We start from the raw sequence: 24023 nt of genomic DNA, 5'->3' as shown, positions 1-24023 counted from the left end.
CATTCTTTTGAGGTTTTTGTTCTTAACCCTTGTGCTATCCTAGGCACTTTAACGTTGGGAGTTGGGTCATCTAGACCCACTAGACAGTGCTCTGAACCTTTTTTCTTCAATGATTTGTGATCTTCACTGGTGTCCATGGATTACATGAAATCTTTCCACCTTTATCCACCTTTGTCATGGTAGGAAGAACACATCAATGGAAGGGTGGGGTCATCTGGACCCCATAGGATAGCACAAGGGTTAATATAGAGGCAGCCGGGTGGGTGGCTGCCTGGAGCAGTTTCAAACTTCAAGATGGGTATGTTTTGAAGGACGCTTAAGTTGGGCAACAAAGTTCACCTACTTGAAAACATGACTGTTGATGTTTCTTTTACTGAGAAGGAGGGTCTGAGGCAGGGGTCACCAACTAGCACACCGCGGTTCGGATCCGGACCAAGACACTGGGCCATGCGGACCCAGATCCGAACCTGACACAGAACAAAGGTGACAAAGGTGGATAAAGGTGGAAAGATTTCATGTAATCCATGGACACCAGTGAAGATCACAAATCATTGAAGAAAAAGGTTCAGAGCACTGTCTAGACTAAGACCACCCTTTTCTGCATAAAATTCATTAAATTTGTGCTTTCATCTCAGTGGGAAACTGATCCAAATGGCTCTTTGAGAGGTAAAGGTTGCTGACCCCTGGTCTAGTGGGTCTAGATGACCCAACTCCCAATGGTAAAGTGCCTAGGATAGCACAAGGGTTAGATGGTGCAGCTTTGTTGTGACAACCAAAAACATTCTCACTCTCAAATCGTCATATACGGACGTGTTTTTGGGCATCACCTTTTGGCATTTTGGGTATATTCAACACGTTGTTTTTCGACATGCTGCCTGTTAAATCAGGGGTCCCCAGCCCGTGGTCTGAGGGCGGCTTGGTACCGGGCCGCAGACAGAAAATTAATGCAGACGCTAACTTTGATTCTGTCCTGTTTTTTTATTTTCTGACTCAGAAGGAAGTTTTATTTTGGAAAACTACCAGACTCACCACATCCGCCTGTCTTGCCGCATCGCGTGACATAAAGAGGCTGCTCGCTCACGGCGCTAGCTAGGTTATAAGCCCAAAGCTAAAAGTTAACAAGAGCCAAACAAAAAGACGTGTTTGGAAAGTTTCATTGGTGAGAAAAGAGTCAGAGAGGAAACTGAAGAAGAGGCTTCAACTTCACAGAAACATAGCGCTGCTGTCTACAGACAAAACCAGGAGTCTTCCTCGATGGACGCATTTATGGAGACAGTTGTTTCCACATAACAAGTCGCTCTGCGGCGATTGACTCAAATGATTCACACAATCTGACAATAATAAAGATGCAGACACAATGGATTCACGTTTATATTATATTTAGAAAATACCAGTTTTATGACGTTTTATTTTGCTTTATTTATCCGTCACAGCTTAAAAGTCAGTTGCAGCTAAAGTCAGCGTCCAGTTGTTAGCTTCCACTTTGACGTTAAAGGAAAAATTTTCGCGCGTGTTCCCGTAAGACCAACACAAAAAATAATGGGAATTCATGTTGGTCACACATGATACGTGCAGCAAAGATTCGCAATGCTGCACGTATTGTAAGTGTGTCCAAGGCTGCTTTTTGTTGTTGTATTTAAAATTCAATTTTAAAGTTAAAGCCCCTTTATCTGTCTTGCTTCTAGGTGTATGACGGGTTCTTTGATCCGTCTGGAACCATTTGGTGTTTTAACCCTAACACTCTGGGTCCTTTTCAGTCATGACCTTTGACCTTTTTTGAAGCTCTGAGAATTTCAGTGGATGGCTCCACTTGACACATAACTGAAGGCCGGCTGTTTTAAATGTCTTTATTGATGATAAAGTTCCACCCAAAGCCAAACTGTTCCTGGAAAAGGTTCAGTGTTTCCTCCACTATTCAATAGGGACAAGACCCATTTCATTTCAACTGTTTCCATCTCTGGCTGAATATGAGTTTCTTATTTACATGGACACACTTCAGCAGCATTCACTGCAATGGCCCCAAAACTCAATGCTCCACGGATCTACCACGAATGGACTTTTGCCTTTACCAGCATTCAGGAACTGCTAAAATGTATGTTCACTAAAACCTGGAGCTCAAGAATAATTTTGTTTAATTTAAAGGCAGATCCAGCTGTAATCACTGACACTGCTCCTAACTGCCCTCATGCTGTTTATGATGGTTCTGTTTAGGCTTGGTATGTACGATGGATGTCTTGAGTTGTTGTTTCTCTTTCGGCTTTTCCCATCAGGGGTCGCCACAGCGAACGAGTCGCATGGTAAACTTGGCAATGTTTTACGCCGGATGCCCTTCCTGACGACGATGGATGTCTTGAGTTAATTGTTTTAATTAACTGAAGGGTCTTAATTCCTTCATTAATGAATGAATGAATGAATGAATGGATGAATGAATGAATGAATGAATGAATGAATGAATGAATGAATGAATGAATGGATGAATGAATAAATGAATGAATGAATGAATGAATGAATGAATGAATGAATGAATGAATGAATGAATGAATGAATGAATGAATGAATGAATGAATGAATGGATGAATGAATAAATGAATGAATGAATGAATGAATGAATGAATGAATGAATGAATGAATGGATAAATGAATGAATGAATGAATGAATGAATGGATGAATGAATAAATGAATGAATGAATGAATGAATGAATGAATGAATGAATGAATGAATGAATGAATGAATGAATGAATGAATGAATGAATGAATGGATGAATGAATGAATAAATGAATGAATGGATAAATGAATGGATGAACGAATGAATGAATGAATGAGTGGTCGACCCTTATCAGTGGTTCGCAGGTTCAATTTCCAGTCTGTCTGCCCATGTGTCAAAGTTTCTTTGGGCAAGACGCTGAACGCCACATTGCTCCTGGTGCTTATGGCTTGGCGCCAGTGTTCTGATGTGGAGCCGCCTTAAGTGTGTGAATGGGACTGATATTAATATAAAACCAATCATTTGTTTTATGAATGCACTCATTTTTGGGAGGATTTTTACTTTTGGTGTTGCGTAAAACTGGGAACTTGGGATCAGGTGATACATCATTTAGTTTTTAATGTTTTAGTTAATACTTAGAAATCTTCTAGAGCCACACCATGCCTGTTTTCCAGCTCTCCCCGGAATGCTTCATGCTTACAACCTAAATCGGGTGATATTAGTCAATCAGGCTCACTTGAGTCAGCCAATCAGCAGCAAGCTGGTCAGGTTGAACTGAAAAACCAGCAGAGTTGTGGAGGTTGAGGACCAGGGTGGGCCAGCCCTGACCAAGGTGCTGCACAGATAAGTTGGCAATACAAGAGGTAGTGAAATACATCAGAGCATAAACCAGCAGTGATGGGGGCAGGCCAGAACCCAACAAAGGCCAGAAGGTACGGACTTGACATCAAAAGGTGTGGACAACTCCATCCATCCATCTTCTGCTCATTTGGGAAATATAATAATTGTAGTTTGTGCCCAGCCAGAGTTATGTCACACCAAGTCTTTCATATATCGGAATAGAGCAGTGAAAGGAAAAATCTAGAGCAAGATTTGTCAGATTTGCACCACTTTGACATTTCACACCAAGCCTCTTCCGACTGTAGGTGCTGGACATTCCTGATGTGAATGTAGCCACCCTGCACAGGAAGCTTGAATCTGGGAGCACGTTCTTTGGGTCATGACCCGGAGCTCATGACCATAGATGAGTATCAGAACAAAGATCGAGCTAGCTTTGCTTCCTGACTCAGCTCTCCCTTCACCACAACGGACCACAGATCAGCAGACATCTGTCTGTCACTCTCACGCTCTGGCGGACAACTCCAGATACACAAAACAATGAGCATCATACAGAATATCCTCAGGAAGTTACTAAGCTGGAAATAGAGCTAAGAAACACCCAAATAACATGCACCAACTCTAAAAACTTAGACACAGCTCCTCAAATGCAGACATGCAGGACTAGATGCTGTCAGGTGGGATCCAAGGTGACCAAAGAAGGGAGCCGCCAACCTGCACAAACCAAAGACAAAGACCCAAGGCACAAACCATGACAGGTAATGCCAATAGAACAAAATTAATACCAGAACAACATGGACCAACAGTAGATGCAAGATCCCAGAGATACTTTCAGATGAGGTCAGAAACCGAGATGGAGAAAGGAGGGACTTGTTAATGGCAGCATAAATGGCGTTGGGGTGGTCCACTCTAGAGTTGGAGTATAAACTACCCCCTTCATGGTCCAGCAGCCAAGGCACAGCTGCACCTAACCAAGCAAACAACAAAGGAACCTGTGAACATGCTTGAGGACCTGCTGACAGCAGGATCAAACCTGGAGGTCACAGATGCTCCACCCTTGTTGCACTGTAGAGCCCTTTAGCAAGGCACTTAATCCAAACGGCTCCAGCGGAGTTACTTAGTAGCTACATATATATCTGAGACCAGAGTTTTTCAAAATAAAAAAAAAAGAGAATTCACTTTCAATGCAGAAAAGAATAAATCTAGAACTTGTGGTGAGGTTGGCAAAAAAAACAGCCGCATCAAGATTTCCTCTTCAGAGTCTAAACTGGGAGGAAAATAGAGAAGAGATGAAGCAGATGCTGTCAGAAGTCCTCGTCCCAGCCAGACAGCTCATCTGGGGGGCTATCTTCATCTGGAGGGTAGCTGTCAAAGTAACTGTGATCCATCGGCCCCTTGAGCTTAAGAAGAGAAGACAAGGTAGAAGGGAAACGTGACACCTTGTTTGTCTTTCTTCAGCTGACGTGCAGAGTTTCAAACAATCCTTACTTCTCTTTTCAGTGGGGAGGCCAACGTCCTGGCCTTCAGCCCCTCCCAGTTGAAGCCGGTAAACCACCTGTGGAGCATTGGGGAATAAGGTGTCAGTTGTCTCCCAGCTGAGTGTATGAAAACCCTTCTCCACGTCAGACCCTGAAGAGGCGGGGAGCAGCAAAGGTTGCAAACCCAAATTTCTCTACTGACCACTGGAAGCTGGATTTAGACAAGGGACTTTAACTGGCTGTTATTCCAGCTCAAATGTAAGTATAACTGGAGGGACGCTTCTTTGGTCGGCAGGTGGGTGGTCCCATTTTGCTTTACTCTCACTGTTCTGTCAGCCCCCACCTACCTGTGTTTCTTGATGTCAGTTATTCCATTTTTCAGGTTCCCTAGTCGCTCTGATGGATTCCGCCTGTAACAGAGGTCAGACGAGGGAAAATCTGTGTACTTCATTCCTCAGACGTCTGCATCAGCACCTCTTTAACAGATCTCGCTGGTTTATTCTAGAAACATGTGAAGAACTGTACCTGCATAGTTTCCGTATAAGGTCCTCTGGTCTTTTGGAAATCATTTTTGGGAAGTCCATCTTCTCAATGCCTTTCAGGATGAATGTGTAGATTGTCATCTGGTCACTGCCAGAAAATGGGGGGCTGTAAAGCAAATACCTTTAATTTTTTATTACTATTCTAAGTTCCTTTTTATTGGCTTTACTAAAATTGTTTGAAAAGGATTACTTTTAAATATTATTGTATTGGTGTTACTATTCAATGAGTCATTAACTCAATAACTTAGTCTAACTCCAATTGAATGGACACCCACCGGCCATTTTGTCAGGTCCACCTTGCTGGTACCTGGTTGGACCCCCTTTTACCTTCAGAACCGCTTTAATCTTTGGTGGCATCGATTCAACAAGCTTCTGGAAACATTCCTCAGAGAGTTTGGTCCACGTTGACATGACAGCATCATACAGTTGGTCAGCAACAATACTCAGGCAGGCTGTGGTGTTGAAACCATGCTCAACTGGTACTAAAGGGCCCAAAGTGTCCCAAGAAAATATCCCCCACACCTTGACACCACCACCACCAGCCTCGTTCAGAGATCCTCGGTTGGAACCAGTGGTTCTTTGAGTTCCTGTTGTCTTTCTCTCAGCTGTAACCAGTCTGACCTCTGACCTCTGGCATCAGCAAGCCATTTCTGACCACAGAACTGCTGCTCATTGGATATTTTCTCTTTTTGGACCATTCTCTGTAAACCCTAGAGATGGTTGTGGGTGAAAATCCCAGAAGATCAGCAGTTTCTGAAATCCTCAGCCCGTCTTGCACCAACAACTATGTTCAAAGTCACTTCAATCACCTTTCTTCCCCGTTCTGAAGCTCAGTTTGAACTGCAGCAGATTGTCTGGACCATGTCCTTATGACTAAATGCACTGAGATGCTGTCACGTGATTGGCTTATTGGAAATTTGTATTAACAAGCAGTTAGATAGGTGTTCCTAATGAAGTGGCCGGTGAGCGTACGAAGCCCCCATCCCCTCACCTGCCCGTTAGAAGCTCAAAGACCAGGATTCCCAGAGCCCAGAAGTCTACACTGAAGTTGTGGCCTTTATTGAGGATGATCTCTGGAGCCACGTACTCTGGTGTGCCACAGAAGGTCCATGTCTTTTGGCCAGATCTGATCTTCTTGGCAAAACCAAAGTCCACCTGGGAAAGGACATTCACTGGTCAGTCTACAGTTAGAGATAATCATCCAAAGATGCAACTCAAGGATATCTTAGGCTACGTTCACACTGCAGGGCTTAATACTCAATTCCGACTTTTTGAAAAAATCTGCTCTTACATTTATTTTCACAAAGGAGGATCGTCTGTACCCACTGTTGTGGAATGGGGATGTGTATGTGCTGGGGCTGCGTGTGTGTGTGTGTGTAAGAGAGAGCGCGTGCAGCGAGATACGGAGTGAGGAGGGCAGTGGGGGCGCCCAGTCATGTTGTGTTTTAAGGAGGAAGGAGAACGATAATAAAAGAAGGCTCCCCCCAGCAGAACTGCTATTGACTCTTTATTAACCCGCTCTGGAGAATCTGAGGGTCCGAACGGGGAAGTGAACCCCGAAAGAGGATCCGCCTTCTGTCCCCCGCGCTTCTGACCACGGTCGGAAAGGGAAAAAAGTAATCGTGGGAAAGGTTCAACACCCCGCTCGGCCATTTAGCTGGAAATGTTTTCAAAAACCGCCCGGTTGCAATAAGAGCCCTGGAGTTTGGCCTGAGTAGAGCTGTCACCCCAAATATGAATCCAATCGGTGACCTGGCTTCCCTTTCACTGACTGGTCTCAGCAGCATCGTCCACCATGGTTGATGTTTATGTTCCCGCCTACGTCAACGCAGAATGATGACGTTTGTAGCGTATCAATGACAAACTGGTTCATGTGGCCTGGCTGTTTAGATGGAGGTCGCATTTCAAAAGATGGGATACATATCGGATTCAGGACCACATACCCAAGTGGCCTGGGTCGCATTTGAACAGATCGGATCTGTGTCGTTCAGACTGTCATGAAAAGATCAGATACAGGTCGCATGGGGGCAAAAAAGCGGAATTGGGTCATTTCAGCCTGCAGTGTGAACGTGGCCTTAGAAGAGAAATGCTGGTTTCATTTCTCTGTTTTTTTATGCTGTTGATGGCTTTTCTTCTTTAACCCTCGTGCTATCTTAGATGACCCCCCCTTCCATTGAGGTGTTCTCCCTACCATGACAAAGGTGGATAAAGGTGGAAAGATTTCATGTAATCCATGGACACCAGTGAAGATCACAAATCATTGAAGAAAAAAGGTTCAGAGCACTGTCTAGTGGGTCTAGATGACCCCACTCCCAATGTTAAAGTGCCTAGGATAGCACAAGGGTTAAGGAAACGTTCAGAGCTGAGAAACAAATGAAAGCTTAAGTAGAGAGAACAGTAACTCGTCTAAATATGACAAGGCCAAAGCAAAAAGGCAACAACTACACAAAGGAAGACAGAGCAACATGGAATTTATCATTTCAACGTTTTTTTTAGTAAAACTCAAACAGACTAAAATGTAGAGAAAATCTGAGCTGTGGTTTTGTGGAAGAGTTTTTATAAAGAGAACTCGCGTGCCGGTCTCTAAACCTCATCCCCGTAATCCAGCGCGATAATGAAATGCATCATTAAACTCCTAAATTGTAATGTAGGCAACCTGCAAGTAAAGAGACACCCCCAAGCAGGCAGACCTGAGTGCTGCTCACCAGTTTGACGTATCCCTCCATGTCCAGCAGGAGGTTTTCAGGCTTCAGGTCTCGGTACAGGACTCCTTTGCGATGGAGGTACTCGAAGGCCTCTGTGACGCAGCCGATGCAGAACTTGGCAGTGGGGTCATCAAAGCTCCCCCTGAAGACGGGGGGGAAGAGAGCGACAGCTTCAGATCTTTGACGGATCCGTTCATCAGAGCTCCGACTCGGTTGGCTTCACAAGGCCTTGCTGAGGGGGGGTCTCTGACCTGTCTCTGAGAAGACTCCACACCTCCCCACCCAGGCACGCCTCCAGCAGCATGTAGACATATTTGCTGTCTTTGAAGGTGCGATACAGTCTGATGAGAGGAAGCAGAGTTTGGTCAGGCTTCAAAACCAAACCTGCATGGTTAAACATGTTTAATTCACCATCAAGGCAGCGTGGACAGAGGTGTTGGTCTATGCTGCACAGAAGCCTGAAATCATTTATCATCATCAGGACGGATACATGCAAAGCAGATTTTCCTGAAACACATTATTGATCTCAGAATCAAAAAATCTGCTGTTTTTGACATTTCATTGAGTCCATTTCAGGGACATCCTGTTGTCCTTTTGCCTCTCCCAGAAAATGTGTTAAATTAAAATTCATACCATTTCTAAAGCACCTTTAATGAAAAGAAAGAACAGCTCAAGCTGCTGTACGTAAAGACAAACAAGAACACCAATTCCCACACATGCAATAGAAGAATAGAATGAGCCCCTCATAATAAAATACACGAAAACAAACACAAATGAAAGAGAAATGATTCTAAAAAGATAAGGAAGAGAGAACCCAGAAGGACCGCCCTGTCCTCCTGTTGGCCGGGGTGTCAGGGTCTGAGCAGCACAAACAACTCATCCCAGCACCTCCCGCCCCGCACTACCCCAACCCCCGGGTCCAGTGTGCCCGTCGTGGACACACCGGGCCGGGCAGCAGGGAGGACCCGGAACAAGAGACGGCAGAGAACAAGCAGGGCCAAAACAACACAAACACCCCCGCCAAGGGTGAGAAGAGCCTCGTAAACAGTCTAAAATGTAGAAGTATGAAATAGAAGAGTTAAAATATAAAAACAGCTAAAATATCATCATGTTAATTAAAATAAGTTAATGCATAACATAGTGCATCAAAAGTCTAAAACATCTAGAATATAAATTAGAAAAAGTTAAGCAGTAAAAAGTGCAATTTGATTAAAAAGCATTAAACAAATAAATATGTGATAAAATGTCATGTAGGAAATAAAAGTAAAATTCTAGATCCCACATACAAAATCTAATTAAAAGCTCATTTAATGTTAGTGTCTTTTCTTTTTAAAAACCTGGACAGTGGATGAGGGCCTCCCATCCTCAGGCAGGCTGTCCCACAGACGAGGCCTCGCCGTGTTTTTTTTCCCCGTGGGACCTTCAGCGTTGGGGGAAGCTAACCTCACAATGAAGGGCGAGCGCGCCTCTGCCAGGATCCTCCTCTCTGAGTGGATGTGCTCCTCCTGCTTGTTCTCCACCACGTGTTTCTTCTTGATGGCCTTCAGGGCAAAGGTGACGTCCTCGCCCTTCACCTTCACCTGCAGGCGCATGGACATCATAGAGGTGAAGCCTGGCAGCTGGAAGAGTTTCTTGCTGACCTTCCAGCTTTCTCCTTCTGTTTGGTGGATGATGCTGAACGGGACCAGGACACTCGCTGGAGGAACCTCAACATTCATCAGCAGACAAACAGCTGTTTTTTACAAATGTGCTGTATGAACTTGAGAGCATTAAAAACGTGTTATAAATAAAGCTCTGGGAACCTTTAGAAATGTTAAAGGGGGGGGGGGGGGGTCAACCAGAGATGTCTAGAAATCCTGATTCTCTTGTCATAATGTAACTTCCAGTGTTATTTTGGTGCTTCTGTGATTTTTTAATGTAATTAAAAGTTTTTAAATCCTCTTTTTGTCTTTTAAAAGAGGACCTGATGCAGAATGACAGCAGATGTTTTTGTTTAAAGCCTTCATCCCAACTGTCCCTCCGGGAAACGGGCTTCTTTCTGCAGGTGAAGACGGGCAAACTCGCCCAGGATCATTTTCAATTTGTAGACCGCTCAGAGAGAAAAGGTTCATGTCTATTTCTGTAGGCATGCAGTAGACGACAGGGCCATAGCAAACACTTACACTACATGTAAGGTCAGGTAAGGGTGGAGTACGCATTTTGGACTTTTTAAACCCCCCCTAAATCCTACACACTCCTTAAGGAGCCCCTTAGGGATGTTCAAGTGATAAATGTACCCCCCTTTCGCACCCCTTGTGCAGCTTGACTTAGAGTTTAGGAAAAATAGACAACCGGTTGTTTAGACATCCCATGGCGTCCTACAGGACCTTACATATCACGTGCACACCCTGTTCCGGCAGCGTTGGGTCAGGACATGCACCTAAATGACTAGAGTGTGGCGTAAAGGCAACACACCACATCCTCAACCAAACTAGATGGTACGGGTGACGTACAACAATGGTACCCTCCATTTTCAAAGTGCTGCTTGAGACTTAAGGGAACTTAAAGGAACTCCAGCTTGTCTCCTGAGAGAAGACTCTGGTCTCTGTTTGAGACAACGTTCTCAGTCAATCGGGTAGATTTCCACAGAACCATGAAGCTAGCTGTACCACTCAGACCTGAATCATTGGAATACGACCCCAGCAGATGCTGCTGAACAGCCTAACTACGGGAAGAAAAAGTGGGATCAGCTGGACTCACCAGTTCTACTCGGCCAAACCCCCCAACACCAAGAGTGGCAATAACTTCCAGATGATGGAAGGGCCTGGACGAGGTAAAGAGCGAGACCATGTCTTTCAGCTGCATGAAGCCCGGAGACAGCGACTGACTCTGGTGGCGTGACACCGACTTCCTGGATGCAAACAGAACGTGAGTCAGAACGAGCGCCTTTGTTTGAGGAAAGATGTCAATTCAAACACCTGAGAATAAATAATAGGTCTGACGATTTCATAAACACACTCCATTAGCGCTTTGAGATTTTTACCCAACATGTAAAGCACATTCTAAATAAAATGTATTATTATTATTTTTATTATGATTATCCGTTTATTTGACTCAAAAAGCACAACAAAGATGTGTGTTTCTGTTCCTTTGCTGTGCTCATTTAACCCAAATATAGAGTTGTGCATTTTGGTTTGAATCCTCTGCATCAGTGGTTCATGCATGAAAAGTCTGTTGGACAAACGTGGAACGGTTGTGGAAAGACACACATTAGTGTTTGCATCTCACAAAAACCACACACAATTGCTTAAGAATTACGTAATAATTGTATATAAACTATGTAAAATGCACGTAAACTGAGTAATTCTCCACTAACCAAACGTTCTGAACAGCTCAAAACTGAATTCACGTAAAGACCCGACGACTGAAACCCTCGACAGATATCTGAGCACATTTATGAATAATGAACGCAGGAAACATGAATGACGTAGATCACACATGGATCATGAAAGACCGACATTTCATACGTGGAAAATGTATGTCGCGACTGTGTGACGCGACCTTAAGATCAGTGCCTGTCTCTCTACTGTACAGCTTCTTTTTTCTGATCACCTTTAATGGTCCTGATTGGCTGTTCTCTTTACCCCACCTGCACCTCCCTTTATGTATTGGTCTTCGTCTGTAACAGTCCTTTAATGTCATGTATTAGTTTCTGCATCCTGAAGATGAGGGAAGGAAATGCAATGCTGTCATCCTCCAAACCTCCCTTTCAATCCTTCTATTTGCATTCATTCTACCTTCATTGAAATCTTTACAGGGCTCCAGACTGCGACCAATTGGACGCATTTTGCGACCAAAATATGAGAGTGTGCGACTGAATTTTACATCCAGTCGCACATGTGCGACCAGTAAATTTGCCTCCCCCACCCTCCGTATTTTTTTATACATCAAACGTGGAAGGGGCACGTCAATGATCAATGAAATGATCAATGAGACGCGAGCGCACACGCACGCAGGCAGACACACACACTCGCGCACATACTCATGAAACGCGAGCACACACTCGCGTGATACCTGTCTGTGAGGCGGCCACTGCGTGTGAGAAGAATAGGGAAAGCCACTGTGAGTGGCTAAAATGCGTGTAGGGGGAGGGGCCTAGAGATAATCGAGCGCGCGTAAACATCTGTGGGAAGGAAACAGAGACAAATATCATCACAACCTGATATGTGCGTCTGACCTATGAGCAAGCGAACTATTGATTCGTTCTTCCGACCTGCGGCTAGTGTACCAGTGCCAGAGTGTTCAGCAGGGGTCTCAAACTCGCGGCCCGCGGGCTATTTGCGGCCCCAAGATGATATTTTGCGGTCCCCGCCTTAATATGAAGGTTTAATGTTACTGCAGCCCGCCAGTTTGTATGAATGACACTTTTTCATTGTCGTGGGCGGAGCTGACAAAGCAACCAATCACAGTGGGGTATATGACTCTTGGGGGCGTGGCAATGACAGGACTTGAAAGAAGGAAACCTGACAGCCCCCTCCCTCCCCGGACCACATTAAGGAGTTCCTTACTTTTCTTTAGAACGTCTTTATTCGCTCGTAATTTTCTACATACATGCAGTCCGTGCTGAACTTTTCTCTGGGCCGCACAGAACGGAGGTAGGTTTAGGTTTTGGTTACGGTTACGGCGGCGCATCAAACGGTTTATGCACGGCCATTACGGCAGCTCACCGCTCCCGTCCCGCGGGAGTCGGGTCAGCTGAGGAGAATTAAACACGCTCGAGCAAAAACAACATTAGTTTTAGACTCACTGAAAATACGTGGGGAAAATGCAACGATAGACGTGTTTGAGATGAACCGGCGGCTCGCCTGGGTCGTTGGGGGGGGTTGTGAGATGAAAGCGAATCTGCAGCGAGACTGAAGGAGAACAGGAAGTTGGAGTTGTCCGTAACATTCAGTTTAGTTTTAATATTCTTCTCCCCCTTAGTATGATCTGTGTTATTATATATTTTATGATTATTTTAATGTTTTTTGATGTATGTAGCCTTTTTTAATGAATTGGTATTTTAAATTATTTTAATTAATCCATCCACTACAAAAACCATCAGGACACATGTCCCATAATGCATTGTTTTGTAGTCTGTAGGGCAGCTTTCAGTCAGTTCAGTTTCCAGCTGTGTCCGGGTAGGTTTGCCCCTTGCTCCCACCCCTTTCTCGCGATATTTTTGTGATGATTGACAGGTGATGTTGGAGCAAAAACAAAAATATATGTCACACACCAGGTGATCTGCGCAGCGTTGAGTTCACCTGGGTGATCTCAAACACGCTTATTGTGCATCTTGGCTGCACCTATTTGGTGTCACAAAGATAAATTTCCATCCGTTTTCTTTACTTATCTGTACTGTCATGACAGCGATGGTGCTGTCAGTTTACCTGTTGTTGCATCTTCAAAAGTGCAGAATAAAATGTGACACTGAATTTGAAACAGCACATTGTAATTTCTGCATCTATTATTAAAGTATTTATTAGTAATACAGTGGAAATTAGTAGATTTGGTTAGAATGTTGATTTACGGTATGCGCCCCTAAATTTTCTGGTTGTGCCCCTAAAATCTTCAGTTAGGGGCCACTGTGCTCCTAGTGAAAAAAGTTAGTCTGGAGCCCTGCTTTATCCAAATATTGTAAATTGATCATGGGATGAATTTTCTTCATCTCCTGATACAGAATAACAGCTTAAAATGGCATTCTCTGTGTAATTTGCTCATCCTCTTAAGTTCGAGCGTGTGCACCTACTTGAGGTGCCTCTTCTTGTCGTCTCGATCCAGGGACGCCACGTAACCTTGGAGGTGCTTCTGTAGCTCATTGAAGTTTCCCACAGTCTGATCGAATGTTCTGGAAAAGAAAGGTGTCATTTCAGCCTCACAGAACCCAACAGATGCCAGACTTTCCAAATGAAAACAAGCCAAACACCTCAGGAACTCACTCTCTGTCGATGACGAGGCACTCCACCCCGTTGTCGTCAGCGATGATGTTGGCTGACCTCACATCGTCGCTGCAAAGCAAACGGACACGAGAACAGTCCTACAGAAGCCTGCATCCATCGGGATGAAGGAGGATCCTCTGCAGAGTCCTCACCTGACCAGGGCCTTCTCTCCAAAGTAGTCGCCCTTCTGCAGCGCGTTGATGATCTGTGGAAGCTTGTGGGCCTCCGTGGTTTGAGTCACCTTCACCTGAACAACAGTCCTGAGGAGTTAAAGCTCCTTTCCTGTCAGCATCTCAGCTGTAAGGCGGTTCACTGCTGCCATACGGGATGACCTGTTACAGTTCATGTATGTCTGCCCCCATCACCCCCCACAATGTCTAAACAATTGTGCTGAATTCAGAGTTAAAATGCGACTGAATTGACATGTGAGTGGATCCTCTGTGTGTGCAGAGAAAGAATGAACAACAAAAATCTGATGAAGGTTTCCTGACAGCAAGGAAGAGAAGGATTTCTGATTGGAGCTTTTGAAAGAGTTTGGTAGGAAATATCAGAAAGAAAGTCCGGTCTGATGGTCACACGCTGTGTGCTTTCACAGCAAATTCAGTATCAAGTCAGAAAAAAACCTAAATGATCTAGATCTAAAGCCTGAATGTCTTCTCAAAGGGCCTATATCATGCTTTTTTCTGTCAGGAACATCAGAAACACAAAATCCTGAATGGATCCCAACACAATCGTACAACTTCATGAATGACAGGGAGCAGTCAGAAGAACAGTGTTCATATTTTATGTCTGCACCTGATAAATCCAGAAACTATATGTACAAATATATATGCAGTAAATCCCTTGTTTTTTGCGGGGGTTACGTTCCAAAAAGAACCCGTGATAGGCAAAGTCCGTGAAGTAGAAACCTTATTTTTTTTCAATTATTATACAATTAAATACTCTATTATACATTGAAAAGAAAGAACAAACCATTTTACAGGCTCAAGCATTTGTTTCACAGATCAAAGTACTTTAGAGAAGTTTTTTCAACAAGTAACTTCTGTACTGTACTGTCAAATAATAATTTTAATCATCGATTTTAACAGAAGGCTTCAAATTGCGGAGATTAGTCCCGCCCACCGCGACCCGAGTAATTGGATTAAACGGGAGAAAATTTAAAATGATTATGAAATATTCAGACATACCTTTGGTTTGTCTGAATATTCATAACCCCTCTTGTTAAAGTAAAATATGTCCAACACAAGAGGCCATCAGCTCTCATCTGCCTGCCCAGCTGTTGGACAGGACAAGTTAAAAAAAAAAAAATGTATTCTGAAAAAAATAGTACAGTGGGACAAATAGTGACTCAGGTGTGTTTCATTGCTCTTCAGACTGAGCCACTGCATCCTGACTCCCCTCTGCAGTGTTTTCTTCTTCTGAAGCCCGCGGTGCAGCTGTGTTTGTTCAGGAGAAGAACGCAGTGATTGACAGTTGTTGTCGCTCTTTTTTCTCTGGGTTTTAGAGAAACTCCAAATTGCAAGATTATTTGCACATACGATGTAAATTTGGCAAGCTGATTTACGTATGTGAACATATTAAACTGCAACGTTATTGACGCACAGGCAGAGAAGAAGCGGAGTGACTTTTTAGCCAATCAGAATGCAGAACACAATGCCCAATGCAAATCCATGAAGTAGCAAAACCGTGAAAAGTAAACCGTGTTATAGCGAGGGATCACTGTAAACAAAAAAAGAAGCAACGTGAAGTTAATTACCATAATATAACTTGATTCTCCTCTTTTTAAACTGGAAAACGTGTACAACTTTTCAAATCATTTCGTTTTACATTTCAGAGTTTAGCACGAATACAAGAACAGCACATTTGAGTTAAAGTGCTGCGAGTCGCTGGGGTCTTCTGATTTAATCTTCAGAACTAAAAGCTAAAGTCTTGAGTTAACTCTGTGGCAGCGCTCTTCCAGAATAAACTATTTCCATGTAAAGGATCATCTGTTACCTATGGCACACTAAAGAAGGATTTATCAATGAAATATTTCTGCAGCTCCTTTTCCTACTCAGCAGTAAGACGACTCGATCCTTGAGGCCCCGCCTTTCGCTCCTTGTGGGTGCCGCCCATTTCATGGTGTCATCACACGTTTTGGTGGGAGGGGCTGGTGCTCAGAAAGTAATGCCCAGAAATGCTAGAATTGATTTTAAATATTCCCTTTTGGTAATTTTTCTTAGGAATTAAAATTATAATACACCTAAATGCTGTAAAAGGTGATTTTTGCATGATATAGACCCTTTAAAAACAGTCAGACCTGGGGGGGGGGGGGGGGGGGGGGGGGTGAAATACACACACATGTGAGCCTGAAGCTACAGTCCAGCTGTGTTGATGAGACAAAAACTTTCTGTCATTTCTACAGCTCTAAAAGCTTCTCCGGCCCCCCACCACACCCGCAGAGGTCAAGTGTCTCACAATGACATCATAGTCGTAACAGCTGAGTTAGTCAGGGTGCCGTTTGACCTTGGTGGCCCCCACTTCCACTGTTTTTCCTTAGTGACAGGCACTCTCAGGGTTTGTTAGGGAGAAGCAAGGGGGGCACTTCCTGCGTTAACCCCTTTCCTCCCAAAACAACATGTGCCCCCCCAGGTGTGAGGGAGTAAGAGCAAGTGTGGAAGTCCCACACTTGCTCTTTGTGGACCCCCACCCCCTCCTTTGCTCGCTGGTGTCAGGTTATCACAGAGGCCGGACAGCAAACGTCGTCCCAAAACGTCGCTGATGGGAAATGAATTTCATAAGGGTTGATTTTCTTTGAATCCTCTTCAGTGTGTGAGTGTCAGATGTTTTGTGCATACACAAGAATCACAGAAGCTGAGGAAAAACCCTCCACCCAGCCCCTCTTTACCCGCTTATCTGGAGCCATGGGGGGCCAAGACTGCCCTTTCCACAGAAACTGAAGTTCAAGGCAGTCCCAGGCCGCGCTTCCAGCGTATCCCCCCAGTGAGACATGCCTGGAATAGGATCAACATGGCATCCAAAAGAGCTTCCTCAACTGGCTTGTAGGGGGGCAGCTCCTGGTGGATGACCGAGCTCCCCACTAGCTTACAGGGAGCCCCCACCAGCCGCCCTGCAGAGGAACCTCAGGGACTACTGAAACAACTGGGACTAAGATGTTCTAGAGCTTAGCAGCTCTACCGGGATCATTGGATTATTCTGCGGTTCCACTCTTGACCGGACTCTTGCGTCCACTGACCTCAGAGAGGGGGACACCACCACTCCAGAGCGGCATCCCTTTGAATCCACACAATCTCCCAAGACTCAGACAGTTCTCATTCAATCATCTGCAGTTTGGGGCTTCCAAGAGTCTCTTTGGGTTCTTTAGCACCAGCACAACCATTTGAGATCCAGCTATTCTAAAAACCCTGTTTGGAACCTTTAAGTCCTTGATGTGAAGAAGGCGGAACTTCAGGAACTCGGACTGAGTTCATCAGAGTCTGTTTGGTGTTTGAGGATCCTGCTGTGAAACAGATCTGTCTGTCGTCTCTGGCTGGACCCCTGTACCTGATCGTGGACCCCCCCTCTGGCTCGTCTGTGCCCCTGTATCTGACCGTGGACCCCCCCTCTGGCTCGTCTGTGCCCCTGTACCTGACCGTGGACCCCCCCTCTGGCTCGTCTGTGCCCCTGTACCTGACCGTGGACCCCCCCTCTGGTTCGCTGGATTTAAAATTATATTTAAAAACAGAACATTTTAGAGTTTTTAGTTTTAAACTTTTGTTCACATTTTAGAGCCGATTGCACCAACGGCTTAATGTACCTCGTTTAAAACTTGGAGAAATGCTTCATTCATGTCTGTTTGAATAATGGAAGGATGAAAAACAACACATCTTCCAACACCACTTGGATGCTAGAGCGGGTCCCCAAACATTTTCTTATGAGGGCCACAATAACTCTGTTTCTTTAAAACTTTAAACTTCTTTTGATCTTTCTTTTATTGAAAAGCCCTATAATTACATTTTATTAATTCATGATCCTTTTAATAAAATAATTTACACTATTTATGAAATAAGAATTACAAAATAACAGTGATTTTCAAATACAAAATGAAAATCCTCTGCCGTCATAATCCTAATAAAGACTTCTCATCTCACAGTTTGCACTAAAACGGAGCAGCTGTGTCCTCCGCGTCTGTTTCTCATCCAGTAATCATGAAAAAAGCTCATTTCTATGTCTTCTGCTGCAGCTAATCATATTTCTGCGTTACTTTTTCACCAGAACAGAGTTCCTCGTTTATTGCAGGAGTTTAGTTCTAAAAATAACGTGATCGTTGAAATCCACAGAGTCTGATTCCAGACGTTTATGGCAGTAAAACTCCTCACTGCATAAATACACTTTTCTCACACAGACGTGAACATTTTCACCTTTTCTCTGGTTTAAATTCTCAAACCTTCATAGAAATAAAGTCCAGAATTTTAGAATGAAAACAAAAATCTGATCACAGATTTCTGATCTGAAGAGCTCCGCGTTTCTGTACAGGAGACACAGAGCTTGATTGACAGGGTCTCCAGCCAATCAGGACGCAGAACAGAGTGCTCTTTAAAAAAGGCAGCATAATCGCTCTAAAAGAATGATCTAAACCGGGACGAATGAACTGTGACATAGAAAGGAAGACTGTCTTCTGTTCTGTTTGACAGAGATGTTAGGAGGTTTCAGGTTGGAGCTCAGACTGCAGAAGAAAATGTCCCGTCTTGATCGTGTGGCCAGACTAAAAAAATAAAAAACATGGGTCTCTGATATTGTTCAGTGGGCCGGACCAAACATGGAGGCGGGCCGGATCAAGACAGTGGGCCGCAGTTTACCCACCCCTGGTCTAAGGGCAGGGATGCCCAGTTTAGTTTAGTCAGTTTAGTTTAGCAATCAGCTTTTGTATTTGATAGATTTTACGTTTTGTACAATTAGTGAAACCCGTTGAGACAACTGGGTTGTAGTATTGGGCTGTAGAAATAAAACCAAGTTGAATCGCATCTGGGTTTGTTACCTTTCCCTGCGCGATGATGTAGAAGGTGCTGCCTTCTTCTCCTTCTCGGATGATGTACTCTCCCTTGTCATAGTACTCCTAAGGGGGGAGAAGAGGGCAGGTGGGGGAGGAGAACAGTAAGAACAGTCATTGATTTCAGGATTGACCCAGTCGGTCTGATTCCTGGTAGCCAGTCCCCGCAGGACCAGAGCTGCTGGTCAGCTGCCAGTGATGCTCTGGCAGCCTTAACTCTGCAGCTAGTTGATCCGGGGGGTGGGGTGGGGGCGTTAATGTGCGGAATTTCAATGGATGATGCTTGCTTTTGACACTTGGGTTCACTTTAAAAAGTCCATTAAATGGAGTTTCAAATTTCCCATTAAGAAAGAAGAGCTGCTTCACAGCCTACGCGTCTGAGGTTTCTGACTGTAAGCTCCGCCCACATCCCATTTGTTTGTTAGGCTCAGCATAGGCCTGAAGCATCCTGCATACTAGATGCTCATCACTACGAGGCAAAGATATTGCTGCCCTGTCAGCCTGCCGTGTCCGTCTGTCTCTGCTGGATTTTGCAGACAGCTTCTTGAAAATCAGGGAAAGGTTTTGTTATCCACTCCAACTGTGTGCGGTTGTCATAGTTACCGATAAAGATGTTAAGTTGGTAAAAAAGGATCAGGCCACCATGTCAGTCTTTTATGAAGTTTTTGCCGTGAATCAGCTGTCCCCAACGGGAACCTCCGTTTGATGACAGACAATCTTTTTACGGTCCGGCCTGTTCCAGGCTGATGTGACCGTGTGGGTTTTCTTTCTTTAGCCTCCAGTTTCTTTTATCTTTTGAGATTAAAGTTTATCTTCATCCTCTGTAAAATATCTGCAGCTGCTTTACACTTTATGTTTGGTGTAGGGACCATTATAATGTGATCCAGATTTTCCCCTTAACCCATAACTGTCAATATGGAAGCTAAAAAAAATCCAACGCCAACTTCAGCCTCGTCCAACATTTAAGGATAAATACAAAAAAAACTGTGACTAGACCTGGTATTTTCTCCATATAATAATGGTGATTTCAACGTTTCAATTTATTAGCAACATCCTCGTAACATTAGACAGCCGGTTGCTGAATATTCAGCATTATTATTATGGGATGTGGGAACATCTGTCCCAATAAATCCATACTTGGAGCAAAGACTTGGTTTTTGTCTGTTAAATACAGATGTCTTTTATTTTGAAGTGGAAGGCTCTTCTTCTGCTTCCTCATTGACTCTTTTCAGCATAAAGTTTTGTTTTTGTCAACTTTGCTAGCTTGATGGTTTTAGTGGTTGGAGCAGCCGCTTTAAGAAAACAAAAACACACATTGGATTTTCTACATGTGATCAAGTGACTATACATGCATCAAGAATAAGCGGACACATTGACTGTATAAGGAAACTGGACTTAGAGAGTGTGATGTCACCCATATAAAATGCCTTATGAAATGACGTCAATTTAGTTGCCATTTTTTCACAATCTGTCTGTTGTCATGTTGGAACCAGACGTCCTTAGAAAGCTGTGATTGGCCAGTCTACATTTCTTTGCCAACGACTCTCTCCAACCAGGAGTGAGCATGTTAGAAGCCACACCCCTTCCACTGAAAGCAGGCTTGGGAGAATCTGTCAATCAAATCCTTTGAGCGTTTAGCTTGAGGCCACATTCTTTGATTGAGGGATCTGATTGGTCAGTTCAGTAGCAGTTTTAGGCATGGGCCATGCGGGCAATAGCCCAGGGCACAAATTTAAAGGGGGGCGGCAGCTCAGCGCTTGGAAACAAAAAAATAATATAAAATCTGACCCACTTGGTTTTCTATTATCTATTATATCCCACAGTTTGGAACGGTCTGAAACCTGCGAATCGGCGCCCCCTGCACATGCACGAGCTCCTGTCTTTGAGAATTAGCCACTGATGTATGAAGAAAAAGGTAAGGGGTGGAGCCTTGGTTGCGCGATACCTGGATCATTGCGGGCCTTTAGATGACTCAGCTCATGCTTATTATGTCATTATTATTAATTATTCTAGACATTTTATGACGTGTCTTTATTTTCTATATAAAATGTATTTTTTACGTATGCCTGTGGTTTAGTTGGTGTCAGTATTTGACATTAAAACAGCAGGTGATGCAGTAAAACAGCTGCACTGTTGGAGATAAACAGTAGATTTTTACTGTTTGTGTTACACAAAATACCAAATATTTTGGAGTAATCAGTAATGAGTTATTTGATTTAGTTTTTAATGTTTCATAAGACCTAAAAATGATATTCACAATAACAGGTTTTTAAAAAATCCAATCACTCTGATCCGTTGCACAAAGACACACACAGGACGTCACACAACAAGAAATGAACATGAGCTGTGAAAAATGACAAAAGAGCAAAGAAAACGGAATGATTTGATTTGTTATTTCTAATTATTAATATCTCCAGGCTTTGTTTGTCTTGTTCTGTAGCATCTTCATATTTGTAGAATTTTGACAGAATAAATGTTATGGAGAGCAAAATATTAGACGTTATGTACAGTTTACCTTGATTTATTCTGGATTAATATTCCTGTTTTTATTCACATTTCTGTTCAAAAATGTCGCCTGGGGAGTAATTTAGAGTAGAAACACTTACTGGGTCAGTTTATAACTTGAATAACTTGTGCTATAGCAAAAATATATATAATATAACGTTAAATAAATGAGGATTATCAAGAAGATGTTACTAGTAGCTATCAGATCCAGAACGGTTCTTCTGACCCATAGAATGACGGACGTTACTGCTTTTTATTTATCTATGGAAGTCTACGGGGTTTTGGCTGTTTGGGTTTAGCAGAAACTTCCTGTTTGGAACGTGGGGGGGTTGCTCAGTCCAGTTCTCACTTACTGTCAACCGGTCCACCCTGAACAGGTTCCCAGTCTATTGCAGGGCCACACAGAAACAACGATTCACACCTATCAGACAATCTTCCAGAGTCATCCACAGTCATCCGGGGTTCAGGATCGTTTAGGCTTCAGCAGAGGCCAGTTGGCATGGGACACTGAGTTTACAGACATCAAACAGGAGCGGCATCTGAGCTTTAAATGCAGCTCAGATAAGCTACAGACAGCCTCCTCCAGGAAAACGGTCCGATTCTTTGCTGACTTCCAATGCTGCTGCAGGAAACTGCAGCCTCCTGCGCACACACGTACTGCCTCTGTCACTCTCACATTCTTAAGACGCCACTCATACGTCGTTTGAACACAGAGCTGTCTTGGGAACAACATGCTGTCAAACAACATGTTTTGACAGCAGCTCTCTGCCTTCACGGAGCTGCCAGAGGGGGCAGCAGTGCTGCAGCAGCACAACACAAACCTGCAGGAGTTGGATAGAATAACTCACCACCTCCAGGCAGTCAACTATTTTGCTTAGTTTGTCGTCTGGCAGATTGGCCAAGAGGGAAACACTGGGAGTGAAGAAGAGACACGTGTTACTTTCTCACTCAGATGACATGCATGCAACTTCCTTTGTGTATATTCTTTAATAGTCTTAGCTTGAATTAACTGACAGCTTCATATCTAACTGAGAAGATCCCAGTCCATTCACACACTTTAGTCTGCAACTCACAGATCAGTCCCTCAAAACCCTTCAGCTAAAACACTTAGAAAAGATATTTTTAAGAACATTGGTTGTGCATATTAAGCCCCCAAGGCAAAAAGTAGCAGGAAAAAACATTTTTCAGTTGAGTTTGTCTCAGTTGGGGTTAAAAACGGGGTTTGATTCCCAGAGGCACTGTCCTGCCGGACGTCTGCTCCGAAACATGGGCTGACCTTCGCAGGAAGTTGCGGTACTGTTCGTGTCGGGTCTCTGCTGTCCTCCTCATGATGTTTTGGAAAGCCTCCCGGTCCAAAGCCCACGTCTTGACTTTGTTCACAGCTGAGGATGCAGCACAGACAGCATCAACCCCAGCACAGGTAACACTCACCGGTCCAAAAGAACTCTTTTCTCCAAGGAAACACGTGCACCATCACATGCACACGTAGCACTTCCACAAATGCAGTCTTTTCTCTTTTAGACAAAACTGCGTCCTTATATTTTCTACTACATTTAGTTCAAACCAGACTAACCTTACTAAAAAGTCAGAGAAGCGCTGCTTCAATATTACTCTACTGCACATGTGTCAAACTCAAGGCCCGGGGGCCAAATGTGGCCCCCCATGTCATTTTATGTGGCCCGCGAGAGCATAAAAGCTTTTAATTTCTTTAAATAAATAAATAAAAACTGTTGTGTATTTATTCATATCTAGGGGGAATCAGACTTAAATATGGGATTGGGCAACTAAACATTAGGACTTAAACACTGTCCATATAACCTAACCTGACAGAATCAAATGTAAAAGGATTTATGGTAGACCAGGGGTCGGGAACCTATGGCTCGCGAGCCATATATGGCTCTTTTGATGGTCACATGTGGCTCGCAGACAAATCTTTAATTATACTTTTTTATCATTAGACCAGTCCTTCTCGGGCGCGATGCGATGCCAGAGGCGCGCAGTAGTAATGGTGCTTGGAGAGAAAACTATCAGTTTACTATCATCTATTATTTCACAGAGTTTGTACCAGCCGGAAACCTGTGAATTGCCGTGCCTAAAACTGCGCGCTCCCGTCTCTGAGAAAGAGCGCGCAGATGCGGGGACGGGATGTGTGAGGAAGAAAGCAGAGGGTGGGGGGGGGTGGGGGGGGGGAGTTGTGGGGACAGGCAGCAGGTGAATCGCGCAGGTATTGTAAAAACGTAAAACCCGCTTCCCGTCACTCACTGCAGCGTGGGTGTGTGTGTTTGGCTCCGCGTCTGCATGTGAGCAGTCTTTCTCAAATCTACAGAACATTCAGACCAACCTAAGATCACGTTTAAAGTCTCAACGCCTCATTTATCAGCAACAGCATAACAATATTATTAAAAAGAATCCACAGACTTATTGTACTTTAAAAATGTTGAAATTACATCAAATACAGACATTTGTATATTTAGTTTTAAAC

The 24023-nt window shown here is 43.9% G+C and overlaps 1 protein-coding gene across 1 annotated transcript in view; it reads right to left on the bottom strand.

Annotated features, from left to right (window-relative positions):
• Positions 1 to 3089: 3089 nt before the first annotated feature.
• prkg2 (protein kinase, cGMP-dependent, type II) overlaps positions 3090 to 24023 on the bottom strand; it is a 39181-nt gene continuing 18247 nt past the window's right edge. The window contains exons 5-19 of the mRNA XM_023958898.1: positions 22818 to 22923; positions 22390 to 22453; positions 19025 to 19102; positions 14160 to 14254; positions 14008 to 14076; positions 13818 to 13916; positions 10790 to 10940; positions 9494 to 9630; positions 8302 to 8391; positions 8051 to 8192; positions 6337 to 6500; positions 5329 to 5451; positions 5151 to 5213; positions 4814 to 4880; positions 3090 to 4725 (exon numbers count right to left, since the gene is read on the bottom strand). Of these exons, the coding sequence (XP_023814666.1) occupies positions 4630 to 4725; positions 4814 to 4880; positions 5151 to 5213; positions 5329 to 5451; positions 6337 to 6500; positions 8051 to 8192; positions 8302 to 8391; positions 9494 to 9630; positions 10790 to 10940; positions 13818 to 13916; positions 14008 to 14076; positions 14160 to 14254; positions 19025 to 19102; positions 22390 to 22453; positions 22818 to 22923 (1544 nt within the window). The 3' untranslated portion in view covers positions 3090 to 4629. The remainder of the gene's footprint in view (positions 4726 to 4813; positions 4881 to 5150; positions 5214 to 5328; positions 5452 to 6336; positions 6501 to 8050; positions 8193 to 8301; positions 8392 to 9493; positions 9631 to 10789; positions 10941 to 13817; positions 13917 to 14007; positions 14077 to 14159; positions 14255 to 19024; positions 19103 to 22389; positions 22454 to 22817; positions 22924 to 24023) is intronic.

Source organism: Oryzias latipes, chromosome 9 (assembly GCF_002234675.1).
Source record: "Oryzias latipes chromosome 9, ASM223467v1".
Taxonomy (NCBI): domain Eukaryota; kingdom Metazoa; phylum Chordata; class Actinopteri; order Beloniformes; family Adrianichthyidae; genus Oryzias; species Oryzias latipes.
The sequence above is the reverse complement of the archived record's forward strand: the minus strand, read 5'-3'. Positions and strand labels throughout refer to the sequence as shown.